Here is a 14989-nt window from a genome sequence, read left to right on the forward strand (position 1 = left end):
CTGATGTAGGGCGATTAGGCCTGGCTCGCAGGCGACGTTCCAATTCAATCCCAATGGTGTTCGATATGGTTGAGGTCAGGGCTCTGTGCAGACCGGTCAAGTTCTTCCATGCCAATCTCAACAAACCTTTTCTGTATGGACCTGGCTTTGTGCACGTGGGGAATTGTCATGCTGAAACAGGAAAGGGCCTTCCCCAAACTGTTGCCACAAAGTTGGAAGCACAGAATCGTCTATAATGTCATTGTATGCTGTAGCGTTAAGATTTCCCTTCACTGGAACAAAGGGGCCTAACCCGAAACATGAAAAACAGCCCCAGATCATTATTCCTCCTCCACCAAACTTTACAGTGGGCACTGTGCATTCAGGCAGGTAGCGTTCTCCTGGCATCCGCCAAAATCAGATTTGTCTGAGGCACAGGTACAGACTCTCTCACGTAAATCTCTCCACACAAAAACTCTGATGGTTATTAGGTAGATAGTCCGTGTCACTGAAGGACACTAGAACATTCTGTGTGTTTTACTGTGAGCATTCTCTCTCTCTCTCTCTCGTGTCACGCGGAGTTTAGGAAAAAGGCTGTTAGATCTGTGAATACTGCATTCTGAAGCAGAGTAGAGGACATTACCATCCAGTCACCCAGAGACAATGTTCAGAGTAGAGGACATTACCATCCAGTCACCCAGAGACCATGTTCAGAGTAGAGGACATTACCATCCAGTCACCCAGAGACAATGTTCAGAGTAGAGGACATTACCACCCAGAGACAATGTTCAGAGTTCAGAGTAGAGGACATTACCATCCGGTCACCCAGAGACAATGTTCAGAGTAGAGGACATTTCCATCCAGTCACCCAGAGACAATGTTCAGAGTAGAGGACATTACCATCCAGTCACCCAGAGACCATGTTCAGAGTAGAGGACATTACCATCCAGTCACCCAGAGACAATGTTCAGAGTAGAGGACATTACCACCCAGAGACAATGTTCAGACAGAGTAGAGGACATTTCCATCCAGTCACCCAGAGACAATGTTCAGAGTAGAGGACATTACCATCCAGTCACCCAGAGACAATGTTCAGAGTAGAGGACATTACCATCCAGTCACCCAGAGACAATGTTCAGAGTAGAGGACATTACCATCCAGTCACCCATGAGACAATGTTCAGAGTAGAGGACATTACCATCCAGTCACCCTGAGACAGTGTTCAGAGTAGAGGACATTACCATCCAGTCACCCTGAGACAATGTTCAGAGTAGAGGACATTACCATCCAGTCACCCAGAGACAATGTTCAGAGTAGAGGACATTACCATCCAGTCACCCAGAGACAATGTTCAGAGTAGAGGACATTACCATCCAGTCACCCAGAGACAATGTTCAGAGTAGAGGACATTACCATCCAGTCACCCAGAGACAATGTTCAGAGTGGAGGACATTACCATCCAGTCACCCAGAGACAATGTTCAGAGTAGAGGACATTACCATCCGGTCACCCAGAGACAATGTTCAGAGTAGAGGACATTACCATCCAGTCACCCAGAGACAATGTTCAGAGTAGAGGACATTACCATCCAGTCACCCAGAGACAATGTTCAGAGTAGAGGACATTACCATCCAGTCACCCAGAGACAATGTTCAGAGTAGAGGACATTACCATCCAGTCACCCTGAGACAATGTTCAGAGTAGAGGACATTACCATCCAGTCACCCTGAGACAATGTTCAGAGTAGAGGACATTACCATCCAGTCACCCAGAGACAATGTTCAGAGTAGAGGACATTACCATCCAGTCACCCAGAGACAGTGTTCAGAGTAGAGGACATTACCATCCAGAGACAATGTTCAGAGTAGAGGACATTACCATCCGGTCACCCAGAGACAATGTTCAGAGTAGAGGACATTACCATCCAGTCACCCAAAGACAATGTTCAGAGTAGAGGACATTACCATCCAGTCACCCAGAGACAGTGTTCAGAGTAGAGGACATTACCATCCAGTCGCCCAGAGACAGTGTTCAGAGTAGAGGACATTACCATCCAGTCACCCAGAGACCATGTTCAGAGTAGAGGACATTACCATCCAGAGACAATGTTCAGAGTAGAGGACATTACCATCCAGAGACAATGTTCAGAGTAGAGGACATTACCATCCAGTCACCCAGAGACAATGTTCAGAGTAGAGGACATTACCATCCAGTCACCCAGAGACAATGTTCAGAGTAGAGGACATTACCATCCAGTCACCCTGAGACAATGTTCAGAGTAGAGGACATTACCATCCAGTCACCCAGAGACAATGTTCAGAGTAGAGGACATTACCATCCAGTCACCCAGAGACAGTGTTCAGAGTAGAGGACATTACCATCCAGTCACCCATCCAGAGACAATGTTCAGAGTAGAGGACATTACCATCCAGTCACCCAGAGACAATGTTCAGAGTAGAGGACATTACCATCCAGTTGTTCAGAGTAGAGGACATTACCATCCAGTCACCCAGAGACAATGTTCAGAGTAGAGGACATTACCATCCGGTCACCCAGAGACAATGTTCAGAGTAGAGGACATTACCATCCAGTCACCCAGAGACAATGTTCAGAGTAGAGGACATTACCATCCAGTCACCCAGAGACAATGTTCAGAGTAGAGGACATTACCATCCAGTCACCCAGAGACAATGTTCAGAGTAGAGGACATTACCATCCAGTCACCCAGAGACAATGTTCAGAGTAGAGGACATTACCATCCAGTCACCCAGAGACAGTGTTCAGAGTAGAGGACATTACCATCCAGTCACCCAGACAGACATTACCATCCAGTTCAGAGTAGAGGACATTACCATCCAGTCAGAGACAATGTTCAGATAGTTACCATCCAGAGACAATGTTCAGAGGAGGACATTACCATCCAGTCACCCTGAGACATTACCATCCAGTGTTCAGAGTAGAGGACATTACCATCCAGTCACCCAGAGACAGTGTTCAGAGTAGAGGACATTACCATCCAGTCACCCAGAGACAATGTTCAGAGTGTTCATCCAGAGAGACAATGTTCAGAGGACATTACCATCCAGAGACAATGTTCAGAGTAGAGGACATTACCATCCAGAGACAATGTTCAGAGTAGAGGACATTACCATCCAGTCACCCAGAGACAGTGTTCAGAGTAGAGGACATTACCATCCAGTCACCCTGAGACAATGTTCAGAGTAGAGGACATTACCATCCAGAGACAATGTTCAGAGTAGAGGACATTACCATCCAGAGACAATGTTCAGAGTAGAGGACATTACCATCCAGTCACCCAGAGACAATGTTCAGAGTAGAGGACATTACCATCCAGAGACAATGTTCAGAGTAGAGGACATTACCATCCAGTCACCCAGAGACAATGTTCAGAGTAGAGGACATTACCATCCAGTCACCCAGAGACAATGTTCAGAGTAGAGGACATTACCATCCAGTCACCCAGAGACAATGTTCAGAGTAGAGGACATTACCATCCAGTCACCCAGAGACAATGTTCAGAGTAGAGGACATTACCATCCAGTCACCCTGAGACAATGTTCAGAGTAGAGGACATTACCATCCAGTCACCCAGAGACAATGTTCAGAGTAGAGGACATTACCATCCAGTCACCCAGAGACAATGTTCAGAGTAGAGGACATTACCATCCGGTCACCCAGTGACAATGTTCAGAGTAGAGGACATTACCATCCAGTCACCCAGAGACAATGTTCAGAGTAGAGGACATTACCATCCAGAGACAATGTTCAGAGTAGAGGACATTACCATCCAGTCACCCTGAGACAATGTTCAGAGTAGAGGACATTACCATCCAGAGACAATGTTCAGAGTAGAGGACATTACCATCCAGTCACCCATCCAGAGACAATGTTCAGAGTAGAGGACATTACCATCCAGTCACCCAGAGACAATGTTCAGAGTAGAGGACATTACATCCAGTCACCCAGAGACAATGTTCAGAGTAGAGGACATTACCATCCGGTCACCCAGTGACAATGTTCAGAGTAGAGGACATTACCATCCAGTCACCCAGAGACAATGTTCAGAGTAGAGGACATTACCATCCAGAGACAATGTTGAGAGTAGAGGACATTACCATCCAGTCACCCTGAGACAATGTTGAGAGTAGAGGACATTACCATCCAGAGACAATGTTCAGAGTAGAGGACATTACCATCCGGTCACCCAGAGACAATGTTCAGAGTAGAGGACATTACCATCCAGAGACAATGTTCAGAGTAGAGGACAATACCATCCAGTCACCCAGAGACAATGTTCAGAGTAGAGGACATTACCATCCAGAGACAATGTTCAGAGTAGAGGACATTACCATCCAGTCACCCAGAGACAATGTTCAGAGTAGAGGACATTACCATCCGGTCACCCAGAGACAATGTTGAGAGTAGAGGACATTACCATCCAGAGACAATGTTCAGAGTAGAGGACATTACCATCCAGTCACCCAGAGACAATGTTCAGAGTAGAGGACATTAGCATCCAGTCACCCAGAGACAATGTTCAGAGTAGAGGACATTACCATCCGGTCACCCAGTGACAATGTTCAGAGTAGAGGACATTACCATCCAGTCACCCAGAGACAATGTTCAGAGTAGAGGACATTACCATCCAGAGACAATGTTGAGAGTAGAGGACATTACCATCCAGTCACCCTGAGACAATGTTGAGAGTAGAGGACATTACCATCCAGAGACAATGTTCAGAGTAGAGGACATTACCATCCACCCAGAGACAATGTTCAGAGTAGAGGACATTACCATCCAGAGACAATGTTCAGAGTAGAGGACATTACCATCCAGTCACCCAGAGACAATGTTCAGAGTAGAGGACATTACCATCCAGTCACCCTGAGACAATGTTCAGAGTAGAGGACATTACCATCCAGTCACCCAGAGACAATGTTCAGAGTAGAGGACATTACCATCCAGTCACCCTGAGACAATGTTCAGAGTAGAGGACATTACCATCCAGAGACAATGTTCAGAGTAGAGGACATTACCATCCAGTCACCCAGAGACAGTGTTCAGAGTAGAGGACATTACCATCCAGTCACCCTGAGACAATGTTCAGAGTAGAGGACATTACCATCCAGTCACCCAGAGACAATGTTCAGAGTAGAGGACATTACCATCCAGTCACCCTGAGACAATGTTCAGAGTAGAGGACATTTCCATCCAGTCACCCAGAGACAATGTTCAGAGTAGAGGACATTACCATCCAGTCACCCTGAGTTCAGGCAGCGTTAACTAACCAATTAGCAGGGTGCTACACCCCACCTTGGCTTGGGCCTTTAACTTTGAAGTGTTATTCACCATTAGCGTGTGTGTGTGTGTGTGTGTGTGTGTGTGTGTGTTAGAGCTAACCAGTAGCGAGGCTCAGGCAGTGCACCGATCAATGGCCTTCATTAGGCTTTCATTACACTCATAACAAGCAGCACATGGATTTCCAATAATGTTGAGAGCATACCTGGAATGGAGGACACTGGGGATGGGCTCTGGATGGGGAGGAGGAGGAGGAAGGGGGGCTCTGGATGGGGGAGGAGGAGGAGGAGGGGGCTCTGGATGGGGGAGGAGGAGGAGGAGGAGGGGGGGGGGGGGCTCTGGATGGGGGAGGAGGAGGAGGGGGGGCTCTGGATGGGGGAGGAGGAGGAGGAGGGGGGGCTCTGGATGGGGGAGGAGGGAGGAGGAGGAGGGGGGGGGCTCTGGATGGGGGAGGAGGAGGAGGGGGGGCTCTGGATGGGGGAGGAGGAGGAGGGGGGGCTCTGGATGGGGGAGGAGGGAGGAGGAGGAGGGGGGGCTCTGGATGGGGGAGGAGGGAGGAGGAGGGGGGGCTCTGGATGGGGGAGGAGGAGGAGGAGGAGGGGGGGCTCTGGATGGGGGAGGAGGGAGGAGGAGGGGGGGCTCTGGATGGGGGAGGAGGAGGAGGGGGAGGGTGGGGGCTCTGGATGGGGGAGGAGAAGGGGGGCTCTGGATGGGGGAGGAGGGAGGAGGAGGAGGAGGGGGGGCTCTGGATGGGGGAGGAGGAGGAGGGGGAGGGTGGGGGCTCTGGATGGGGGAGGAGGAGGAGGAGGAGGGGGGCTCTGGATGGGGGAGGAGGAGGAGGAGGGGGGGGGCTCTGGATGGGGGAGGAGGGAGGAGGAGGAGGAGGGGGGCTCTGGATGGGGGAGGAGGAGGAGGATGGGGGGCTCTGGATGGGGGAGGAGGGAGGAGGAGGAGGAGGGGGGCTCTGGATGGGGGAGGAGGGAGGAGGAGGGGGGGGGGCTCTGGATGGGGGAGGAGGAGGAGGGGGGGCTCTGGATGGGGGAGGAGGAGGAGGGGGGGCTCTGGATGGGGGAGGAGGGAGGGCTCTGGATGGGGGATGAGGGAGGAGGAGGAGGGGGGCTCTGGATGGAGGGATGAGGGAGGAGAAGGAGGGGGGCTCTGGATTGAGGAATGAGGGAGGAGAAGGAGGGGGGCTCTGGATGGAGGAATGAGGGAGGAGGAGGAGGCGGGGCTCTGGATGGAGGGATGGGGGAGGAGGAGGACGGGGGGCTCTGGATGAAGGAGGAGGAGGAGGCTCTGGATGGAGGGATGGGGGAGGAGGAGGAGGGGGGGCTCTGGATGGAGGAGGAGGAGGAGGCTCTGGATGGAGGAGGAGGAGGAGGCTCTGGATGGAGGGATGGGGGAGGAGGAGGACGGGGGGCTCTGGATGGAGGAGGAGGAGGAGGCTCTGGATGGAGGAGGAGGAGGAGGAGAGGAAGGGGAAGAGAAGAAACAGAATGTGATGAATGAGCGATAAGCAGTGGGAGTGTCAGAACAGTCATCCTCCATCCTGTTATCAGTGTCAGCTTATGTTGGTTCATTACAGGATATGACAAAATAAATGACCAAATATTATGCATTTTTACATTTTGTAATTGTATAACAGTATGATTGAAAATTGAAAGACTGGAGGCAGGGAAAGAGGACAGAGAGACAGACAGAGAGAGAGAGAGAGACAGAGAGAGAGAGAGAGAGACAGACAGACAGACAGACAGACAGACAGACAGACAGACAGACACATTACTTGACACATTGGAAAGAATTAACAAAAAAGCAGAGCAAACTAGAATGCTATTTGGCCCTAAACAGAGAGTACACAGCGGCAGAATACCTGACCACTGTGACTGACCCAAAATTAAGGAAAGCTTTGACTATGTACAGACTCAGTGAGCATAGCCTTGCTATTGAGAAAGGCCGCCGTAGGCAGACCTGGCTCTCAAGAGAAGACAGGCTATGTGCTCACTGCCCACAAAATGAGGTGGAAACTGAGCTGCATTTCCTAACCTCCTGCCCAATGTATGACCATATTAGAGAGACATATTTCCCTCAGATTACACAGATCCACAAAGAATTCGAAAACAAATCCAATTTTGATAAACTCCCATATCTACTGGGTGAAATTCCACAGTGTGCCATCACAGCAGCAAGATTTGTGACCTGTTGCCACGAGAAAAGGGCATTTGAAGAACAAACACCATTGTAAATACAACCCATATTTATGCTTATTTATTTTATCTTGTGTCCTTTAACCATTTGTACATTGTTAAAATACTGTATATATATAATATGACATTTGTAATGTCTTTATTGTTTTGAAACTTCTGTATGTGTAATGTTTACCCTTAATTTTTATTTTTTATTTCACTTTATATATTATCTACCTCACTTGCTTTGGCAATGTTAACACATGTTTCCCATGCCAATAAAGCCCTTGAATTGAATTGAATTGAGACAGACAGACAGACAGGGGGAGAGAGAGAGAGACAGACAGAGAAGGAGAGAGAGAGACACAGAGAGAGAGAGACAGAGAGACAGAGAGACAGAGAGAGAGAGAGAGAGAGAGACAGACAGACAGACAGACAGACAGACAGACAGACAGACAGACAGACAGACAGACACATTACTTGACACATTGGAAAGAATTAACAAAAAAGCAGAGCAAACTAGAATGCTATTTGGCCCTACACAGAGAGTACACAGCGGCAGAATACCTGACCACTGTGACTGACCCAAAATTAAGGAAAGCTTTGACTATGTACAGACTCAGTGAGCATAGCCTTGCTATTGAGAAAGGCTGCCGTAGGCAGACCTGGCTCTCAAGAGAAGACAGGCTATGTGCTCACTGCCCACAAAATGAGGTGGAAACTGAGCTGCATTTCCTAACCTCCTGCCCAATGTATGACCATATTAGAGAGACATATTTCCCTCAGATTACACAGATCCACAAAGAATTCGAAAACAAATCCAAATTTGAAAAACTCCCATATCTACTGGGTGAAATTCCACAGTGTGCCATCACAGCAGCAAGATTTGTGACCTGTTGCCACGAGAAAAGGGCATTTGAAGAACAAACACCATTGTAAATACAACCCATATTTATGCTTATTTATTTTATCTTGTGTCCTTTAACCATTTGTACATTGTTAAAATACTGTATATATATAATATGACATTTGTAATGTCTTTATTGTTTTGAAACTTCTGTATGTGTAATGTTTACCCTTAATTTTTATTTCACTTTATATATTATCTACCTCACTTGCTTTGGCAATGTTAACACATGTTTCCCATGCCAATAAAGCCCTTGAATTGAATTGAATTGAGACAGACAGACAGACAGGGGGAGAGAGAGAGAGACAGATAGAGAAGGAGAGAGAGAGACACAGAGAGACAGAGAGACAGACAGACAGACAGACAGACAGACAGACAGACAGACAGACCAAGACAGACAGACAGACAGACCAAGACAGACAGACAGACCAAGACAGACAGACAGACCAAGACAGACAGACAGACAGACAGACAGACAGAGGGAGAGAGAGACAGACAGAGACACAGACAGACAGACAGAGAGAAGGAGAGAGAGCAAGAGGACAGAGAAAGGACAGACAGACAGGGATACTGTACATGTTTTTCTATTCTGACCATCTCTCTGTTCTCTGTCCCTCTCTTCTCTCTGTGCTTTCAGACCAACAAGGCATCGGCTCAGGGGGACATCCAGGGAGCGAGTACAGCGTCCCGCCAAGCCCTGTGGCTCTCTGTCCTCTCCATGGTGTTTGGGATCATCACGTACATCTGTGCTATCGCTGCTCTCATCTCCTATCTGTCTGGGAACCCACCGTAATCCCTGGCTGGAGACACACACACACAGTATACACACACACACAAATAGTATACACACAGTATATACACACACACAAATAGTATACACACAGTATATACACACAATATATACACACACACACAAGTAGTATACACACACACACACACACAAACAAATAGAACACACACACACAGTATATACACATAAGTACAAACACCCACACACACAGTATATACATACTTTTATACAAGGGTGGCTCAAATCCTTGACGCTGATTGGTTAAAAGCGCAATCCAGCCAGTGTCTAGTCCACAAGTTACCACCGGCTAAATCTATGATGTTAAAATGCCTATTTACTCTGTTCCATCTGACTGCACAATCCACCATCTCAGCAGCCCAGCCGGGCAATTTATAAACTTGATCTCATATATAAAATGCATTTAAACTCAGTGTTTTCACAATTCCTGACATTTAATCCTAGTAACAATTCCCTGTTTTAGGTCAGTTAGGATCACCACTTTATTTTAAGAATGTGAAATGTCATAATAATAGTAGAGAATTATTTATTTCAGCTTTTATTTATTTCATCATATTCCCAGTGGGTCAGAAGTTTGCATACACTCAATTAGTATTTGGTAGCATTGCCTTTAAATTGTTTAACTTGGGTCAAACGTTTTGGGTAGCCTTCCACAAGCTTCCCACAATACGTTGGGTGAATTTTGTCCCATTCCTCCTGACAGAGCTGGTGTAACCGAGTCAGGTTTGTAGGCCTCCTTGCTCGCACATGCTTTTTCAGTTCTGCCCACAAATGTTCTATAGGATTGAGGTCAGGGCTTTGTGATGGCCACTCCAATACCTTGACTTTGTTGTCCTTAAGCCATTTTGCCACAACTTTGGAAGTATGCTTGGGGTCATTGTCCATTTGCGACCAAGCTTTAACTCCCTGACTGATGTCTTGAGATGTTGCTTCAATATATCCACATAATTTTCATGCCTCATGATGCCATCTATTTTGTGAAGTGCACCAGTCCCTCCTGCAGCAAAGCACCCCCACAACATGATGCTGCCACCCCGGTGCTTCACGGTTGGGATGGTGTTCTTCAGCTTGCAAGCCTCCCCCTTTTCACTCCAAACATAAAGATGGTCATTATGGCCAAACAGTTCTATTTTTGTTTCATCAGACCAGAGGACATTTCTCCAAAAAGTATGGTATTTGTCCCCATGTGCAGTTACAAACCGTAGTCTGGCTTTTTTATGGTGGTTTTGGAGCAGTGGCTTCTTCCTTGCTGAGCGGCCTTTCAGGTTAGGTCGATATAGGACTAGTTTTACTGTGGATAGAGATACTTCTGTCATGTTTCCTTCAGCATCTTCACAAGGTCCTTTGCTGTTGTTCTGGAATTGATTTGCACTTTTCACACCAAAGTACATTAATCTCTAGGAGACAGAACGAGTCTCCTTCCTGAGCGGTATGGAGGCTGCGTGGTCCCATGGTGTTTATACTTGCGTAATATTGTTTGTACAGATGAACGTGGTACCTTCAGGGGTTTGGAAATTGGTCCCAAGGATGAACCAGACTTGTGGAGGTCTACAATTTATTTTCTGAGGTCTTGGCTGATTCCTTTAGATTTTCCCATGATGTCAAGCAAAGAGGCACTGAGTTTGAAGGTAGGCCTTGAAATACATCCACAAGTACACCTCCAATTGACTCAAATGGTGTCAATTAGCCTATCAGAAGCTTCTAAAGCCATGACGTAATTTTCTGGAATTTTCCAAGCTGTTTAAATGCACAGTCAATTTAGTGTATGTAAACTTCTAACCCACTGGAATTATGATACATTGAGCTGTAAGTGAAATAATCTGTATGTAAACAATTGTTGGAAAAATTACTTGTGTCATGCACAACCGACTTGCCAAAACTATACTTTGTTAACAATACATTTGTGAATTATAAGTGAAATAATCTGTCGGTAAACAATTGTTGGACTAGTAGATGTCCTAACCGACTTGCCAAAACTATAGTTTGTTATCAAGAGATTTGTGGAGTGGTTGAAAAACAAGTTTTAATGACTCGAACCTAAGTGTATGTAAACTTCGGACTTCAACTGTAGTTTTTAACAGTGGAGATTTGTATAAACCTTGCCGTCTGTCTCGCCGACATTTACATTGTTTCAAAATGTCTCATAATAATGTGTATGGGTCGGGAGTTGGGACGAGACAGACCGCCAGGCAGCCGGAATCAGCTGGCATCATTTTTATGGATATATACAAAAAAATTGTAAATTGAAACAGAGTGCAGCTAGTTTACAGTCTTTCCAGCTTCAGTTTGAAGTGATTGTGTTAGCTGTGTTGTTGGCTAGCTCCTCTGAACAACAGTGTCCTGAAGAGTGAGCACATTTTCTACGCCAGGTGAAAAGCTACTTTGTTGTTATTCTGGCTGCACTTGGACACGACCCAGTTTGACGTGACTGTAAGTTCGTCGTAGTTGGCTAGTTAGCAAGCAACACGTAAGCAAGGGATAAGAACATTACCAGCCATTCTGGCAATGGAACATTTATAACAAACGACTGTCCATTGATACAGAACAAAAAGACTGAACGACTGGGTCGTGTCCATTGATACAGAACAAAAAGACTGACTGGGTTGCGTCTCGGCAACCGAACCGATAGAATGAACGACCAGCCGGCTTAGGTAGCAACCATAGATTTGTATCGGGACTATATCTTGTGGAAGGATGAAATAGTATGAATAAATTAATCAAAATAATATGTTTAATATAATATAAATATACAGTCAAAATGTTGGACACCTACTCATTCAAAAGGGGTTTTCCTTATTTTTAAAAAACTATTTTCTACATTGTAGAATAATATAGTGAAGACATCAACACTATGAAATAACACATATGGAATCATGTAGTAACCAAAAAAGTGTTAAACAAATCTAAATTTAATTGAGATTATTCAAAGTACTCACCCTTTGCCTTGATGACAGCTTTGCACATTCTTGGCATTCTCTCAACCAGCTTCACCTGGAATACTTTTCCAACCGTCTTGAAGGAGTTCCCACATATGCTGAGCACTTGTTGGCTGCTTTTCCTTCACTCTCCGGTCCAACTCATCCCAAACCATCTCAATTGGGTTGAGGTCGGGTGATTGTGGAGGCCAGGTCATCTGATGCAGCACTCCATCACTCTCCTTCTTGGTCAAACAGCCCTTACACAGCCTGGAGTTGTGTTTTGGGTCATTGTCCTGTTGAAAACAAAGGATAGTCCCACTAAGCCCAAACCAGATGTGATGGCTTATCACTGCAGAATGCTGTGGTAGCCATGCTGGTTAAGTGTGCCTTGAATTCTAAATAAATCAGACTGTCACCAGCAAAGCACCCCCACACCTCCTCCTCCATGCTTCACGGTGGGAACCACACATGCAGAGATCACCCATTCACCTACTCTGCATCTCACAAAGACATGGGGGTTGGAACCAAAAATATCAAATTTGGACTCTTCAGACCAAAGGACAGATTTCCACCAGTCTAATGTCCATTGCTCGTGTTTCTTGGCCAAAGCAAGTCTCTTCTTCTTATTGGTGTCCTTTAGTAGTGGTTTCTTTGCAGCAATTCAACCATGAAGGCCTGATTCACAGTCTCCTCTGAACAGTTGATGTTGAGATTTGTCTGTTACTTGAACTCTGTGAAGCATTTATTTGGGCTGCAATCTGAGGCTGGTAACTCTTATCCTCTGCAGCAGAGGTACCTCTGGGTCTTCCTTTCCTGTGGCAGTCCTCCTGAGAGACAGTTAACTCTAATGACCTTATCCTCTGCAGCAGAGGTAACTCTGGGTATTCCTGTCCTGTGGCGGTCCTCATGAGAGCCAGTTTCATCATAGCGCTTGGCGGTTTTTGTGACTGCACTTGAAGAAACGTTCAAAGTTTTTGAAATTTTCCAGATTGACTGACCTTCATGTCTTAAAGTAACGATGGACTGTCCTTTCTCTGTTCTTGCCATAGTTATGGACTTGGTCTTTTACCAAACATGGAGATCTTCTCTACACCACCCCTACCTTGTCACAACAGATTGGCTCAAATGCATTAAGGAATGAAATTGCACAAATTAACAAGGCACACCTGTTAATTGAAATACATTCCGGGTGACTACCTTATGAAGCTGGTTCAGAGAAAGCCAAGAGTGTGCAGAGCTGTCATCAAGGCAAATGATGACTACTTTGAAGAATCTAAAATATATTATATGAACACTTCTTTGGTTACGACATGATTCCATAGTTTTGATGTCTTCACTATTATTCTACAATGTAGAAAATACAAAAAATAAAGGAAAACCCCTTGAATGAGTAGGTGTGTCCAAACTATTGACTGGTACTGTACATATGAACATCCCCCCCCCCCCAACCTGGATTTATGTTGAAGATCAGTCACCCTCTGACCTTAGCATGAAGGAGCAATCATCGACATGATGACTGAGGAACCATCACATTATGTAAAGGATATTCATCACAGAAAGGTACAATACATTTTTGTTACGTACCCTACACGTCTGTTCACAACAGATTACAAGGACATGGGGATATACTCTAGACTAGACTGTCAATGGAGTGGGATGAGTGTGATGGCCTGGGAGTGACCCGACAGGGATGACGGAGTCCTGGGACGGCCTGGGAGTGACCCGACAGGGATGACGGAGTCCTGTGATGGCCTGGGAGTGACCCGACAGGGATGAGGGAGTCCTGTGATGGCCTGAGAGTGACCCGACAGGGATGACGGAGTCCTGTGATGGCCTGGGAGTGACCCGACAGGGATGACGGAGTCCTGTGGAGTCTGTGTGAAGGCCGTGAACACGTAGGGGAGGCAGTAGGAATTCTAATGGTGTACTGACTGTAGGGGACAAGACAGGAGCAGGATAGGTCCTGACTGACTGTAGGGGACAAGACAGGAGCAGGATAGGTCCTGACTGACTGTAGGGGACAAGACAGGAGCAGGATAGGTCCTGACTGACTGGGTGTAGATTGAGAGAGGGGTGTAGAGAGGGGTGTAGAGAGGGAGAGAGGGGTGTAGAGAGGGAGAGAGGGCTGTAGAGGGAGAGAGGGCTGTAGAGGGAGAGAGGGCTGTAGAGAGGGTGAGAGGGGTGTAGAGAGGGAGAGAGGGGTGTAGAGAGGGAGAGAGGGCTGTAGAGAGGGAGAGAGGGCTGTAAGAGAGGGAGAGAGGGCTGTAGAGGGTGAGAGGGGTGTAGAGAGGGAGAGAGGGCTGTAGAGGGTGCGAGGGGTGTAGAGAGGGAGAGAGGGCTGTACAGGGTGAGAGGGGTGTAGAGAGGGTGAGAGGGGTGTAGAGAGGGTGAGAAAGGGCTAGACCCTGCTGCCTGCGTGGCAGCGATGACTCATTCCATTAAGAGAAGCTACTCCTGCAGGACACCGTCCGCTCCCCGCTGACCAAATATAGACTGGCTATTCTCTCCTCCGTATGCAGCCACTTTGGGGGATTGCCATGCACCTACGAGACTCTCTCTCTCTCCTAGATAGGATGGGAATGTTTAGACAACCATGCCATCATAACATGAAGCAATTCTTCTATGAAAAATCGACGACGGACTCCATATTCAGCCGATGTCACCATTGATACCCTACAGAAAGCTGAAGGGCACATACAGTTTGTTACAAACCACAACACGATGTCACAGCAGCCTGGTATGTTCTCCGTGGACATTCTAATCTACACAGTGAGACGGGAGTAACTGGGGCACAGCCTTCTTGTATACTAACTAACTCGATGCCAAGCACGCATCCTTTTCTCCTACACGTAAACAGGTAGACTCCGCGATATGA

At 46.8% G+C, this 14989-nt stretch overlaps 1 protein-coding gene across 1 annotated transcript in view; it reads left to right on the forward strand.

Annotated features, from left to right (window-relative positions):
- The window catches only part of LOC139382899 (transmembrane protein 91), a 20940-nt gene extending 11747 nt beyond the window's left edge, over positions 1–9193 (forward strand). The window contains exon 3 of the mRNA XM_071127161.1: positions 9026–9193. Coding sequence (XP_070983262.1) covers positions 9026–9181 — 156 coding nt within the window. The 3' untranslated portion in view covers positions 9182–9193. The remainder of the gene's footprint in view (positions 1–9025) is intronic.
- Positions 9194–14989: the final 5796 nt, after the last annotated feature.

This window comes from Oncorhynchus clarkii, chromosome 24 (assembly GCF_045791955.1).
Source record: "Oncorhynchus clarkii lewisi isolate Uvic-CL-2024 chromosome 24, UVic_Ocla_1.0, whole genome shotgun sequence".
Classification (NCBI taxonomy): Eukaryota; Metazoa; Chordata; class Actinopteri; order Salmoniformes; family Salmonidae; genus Oncorhynchus; species Oncorhynchus clarkii.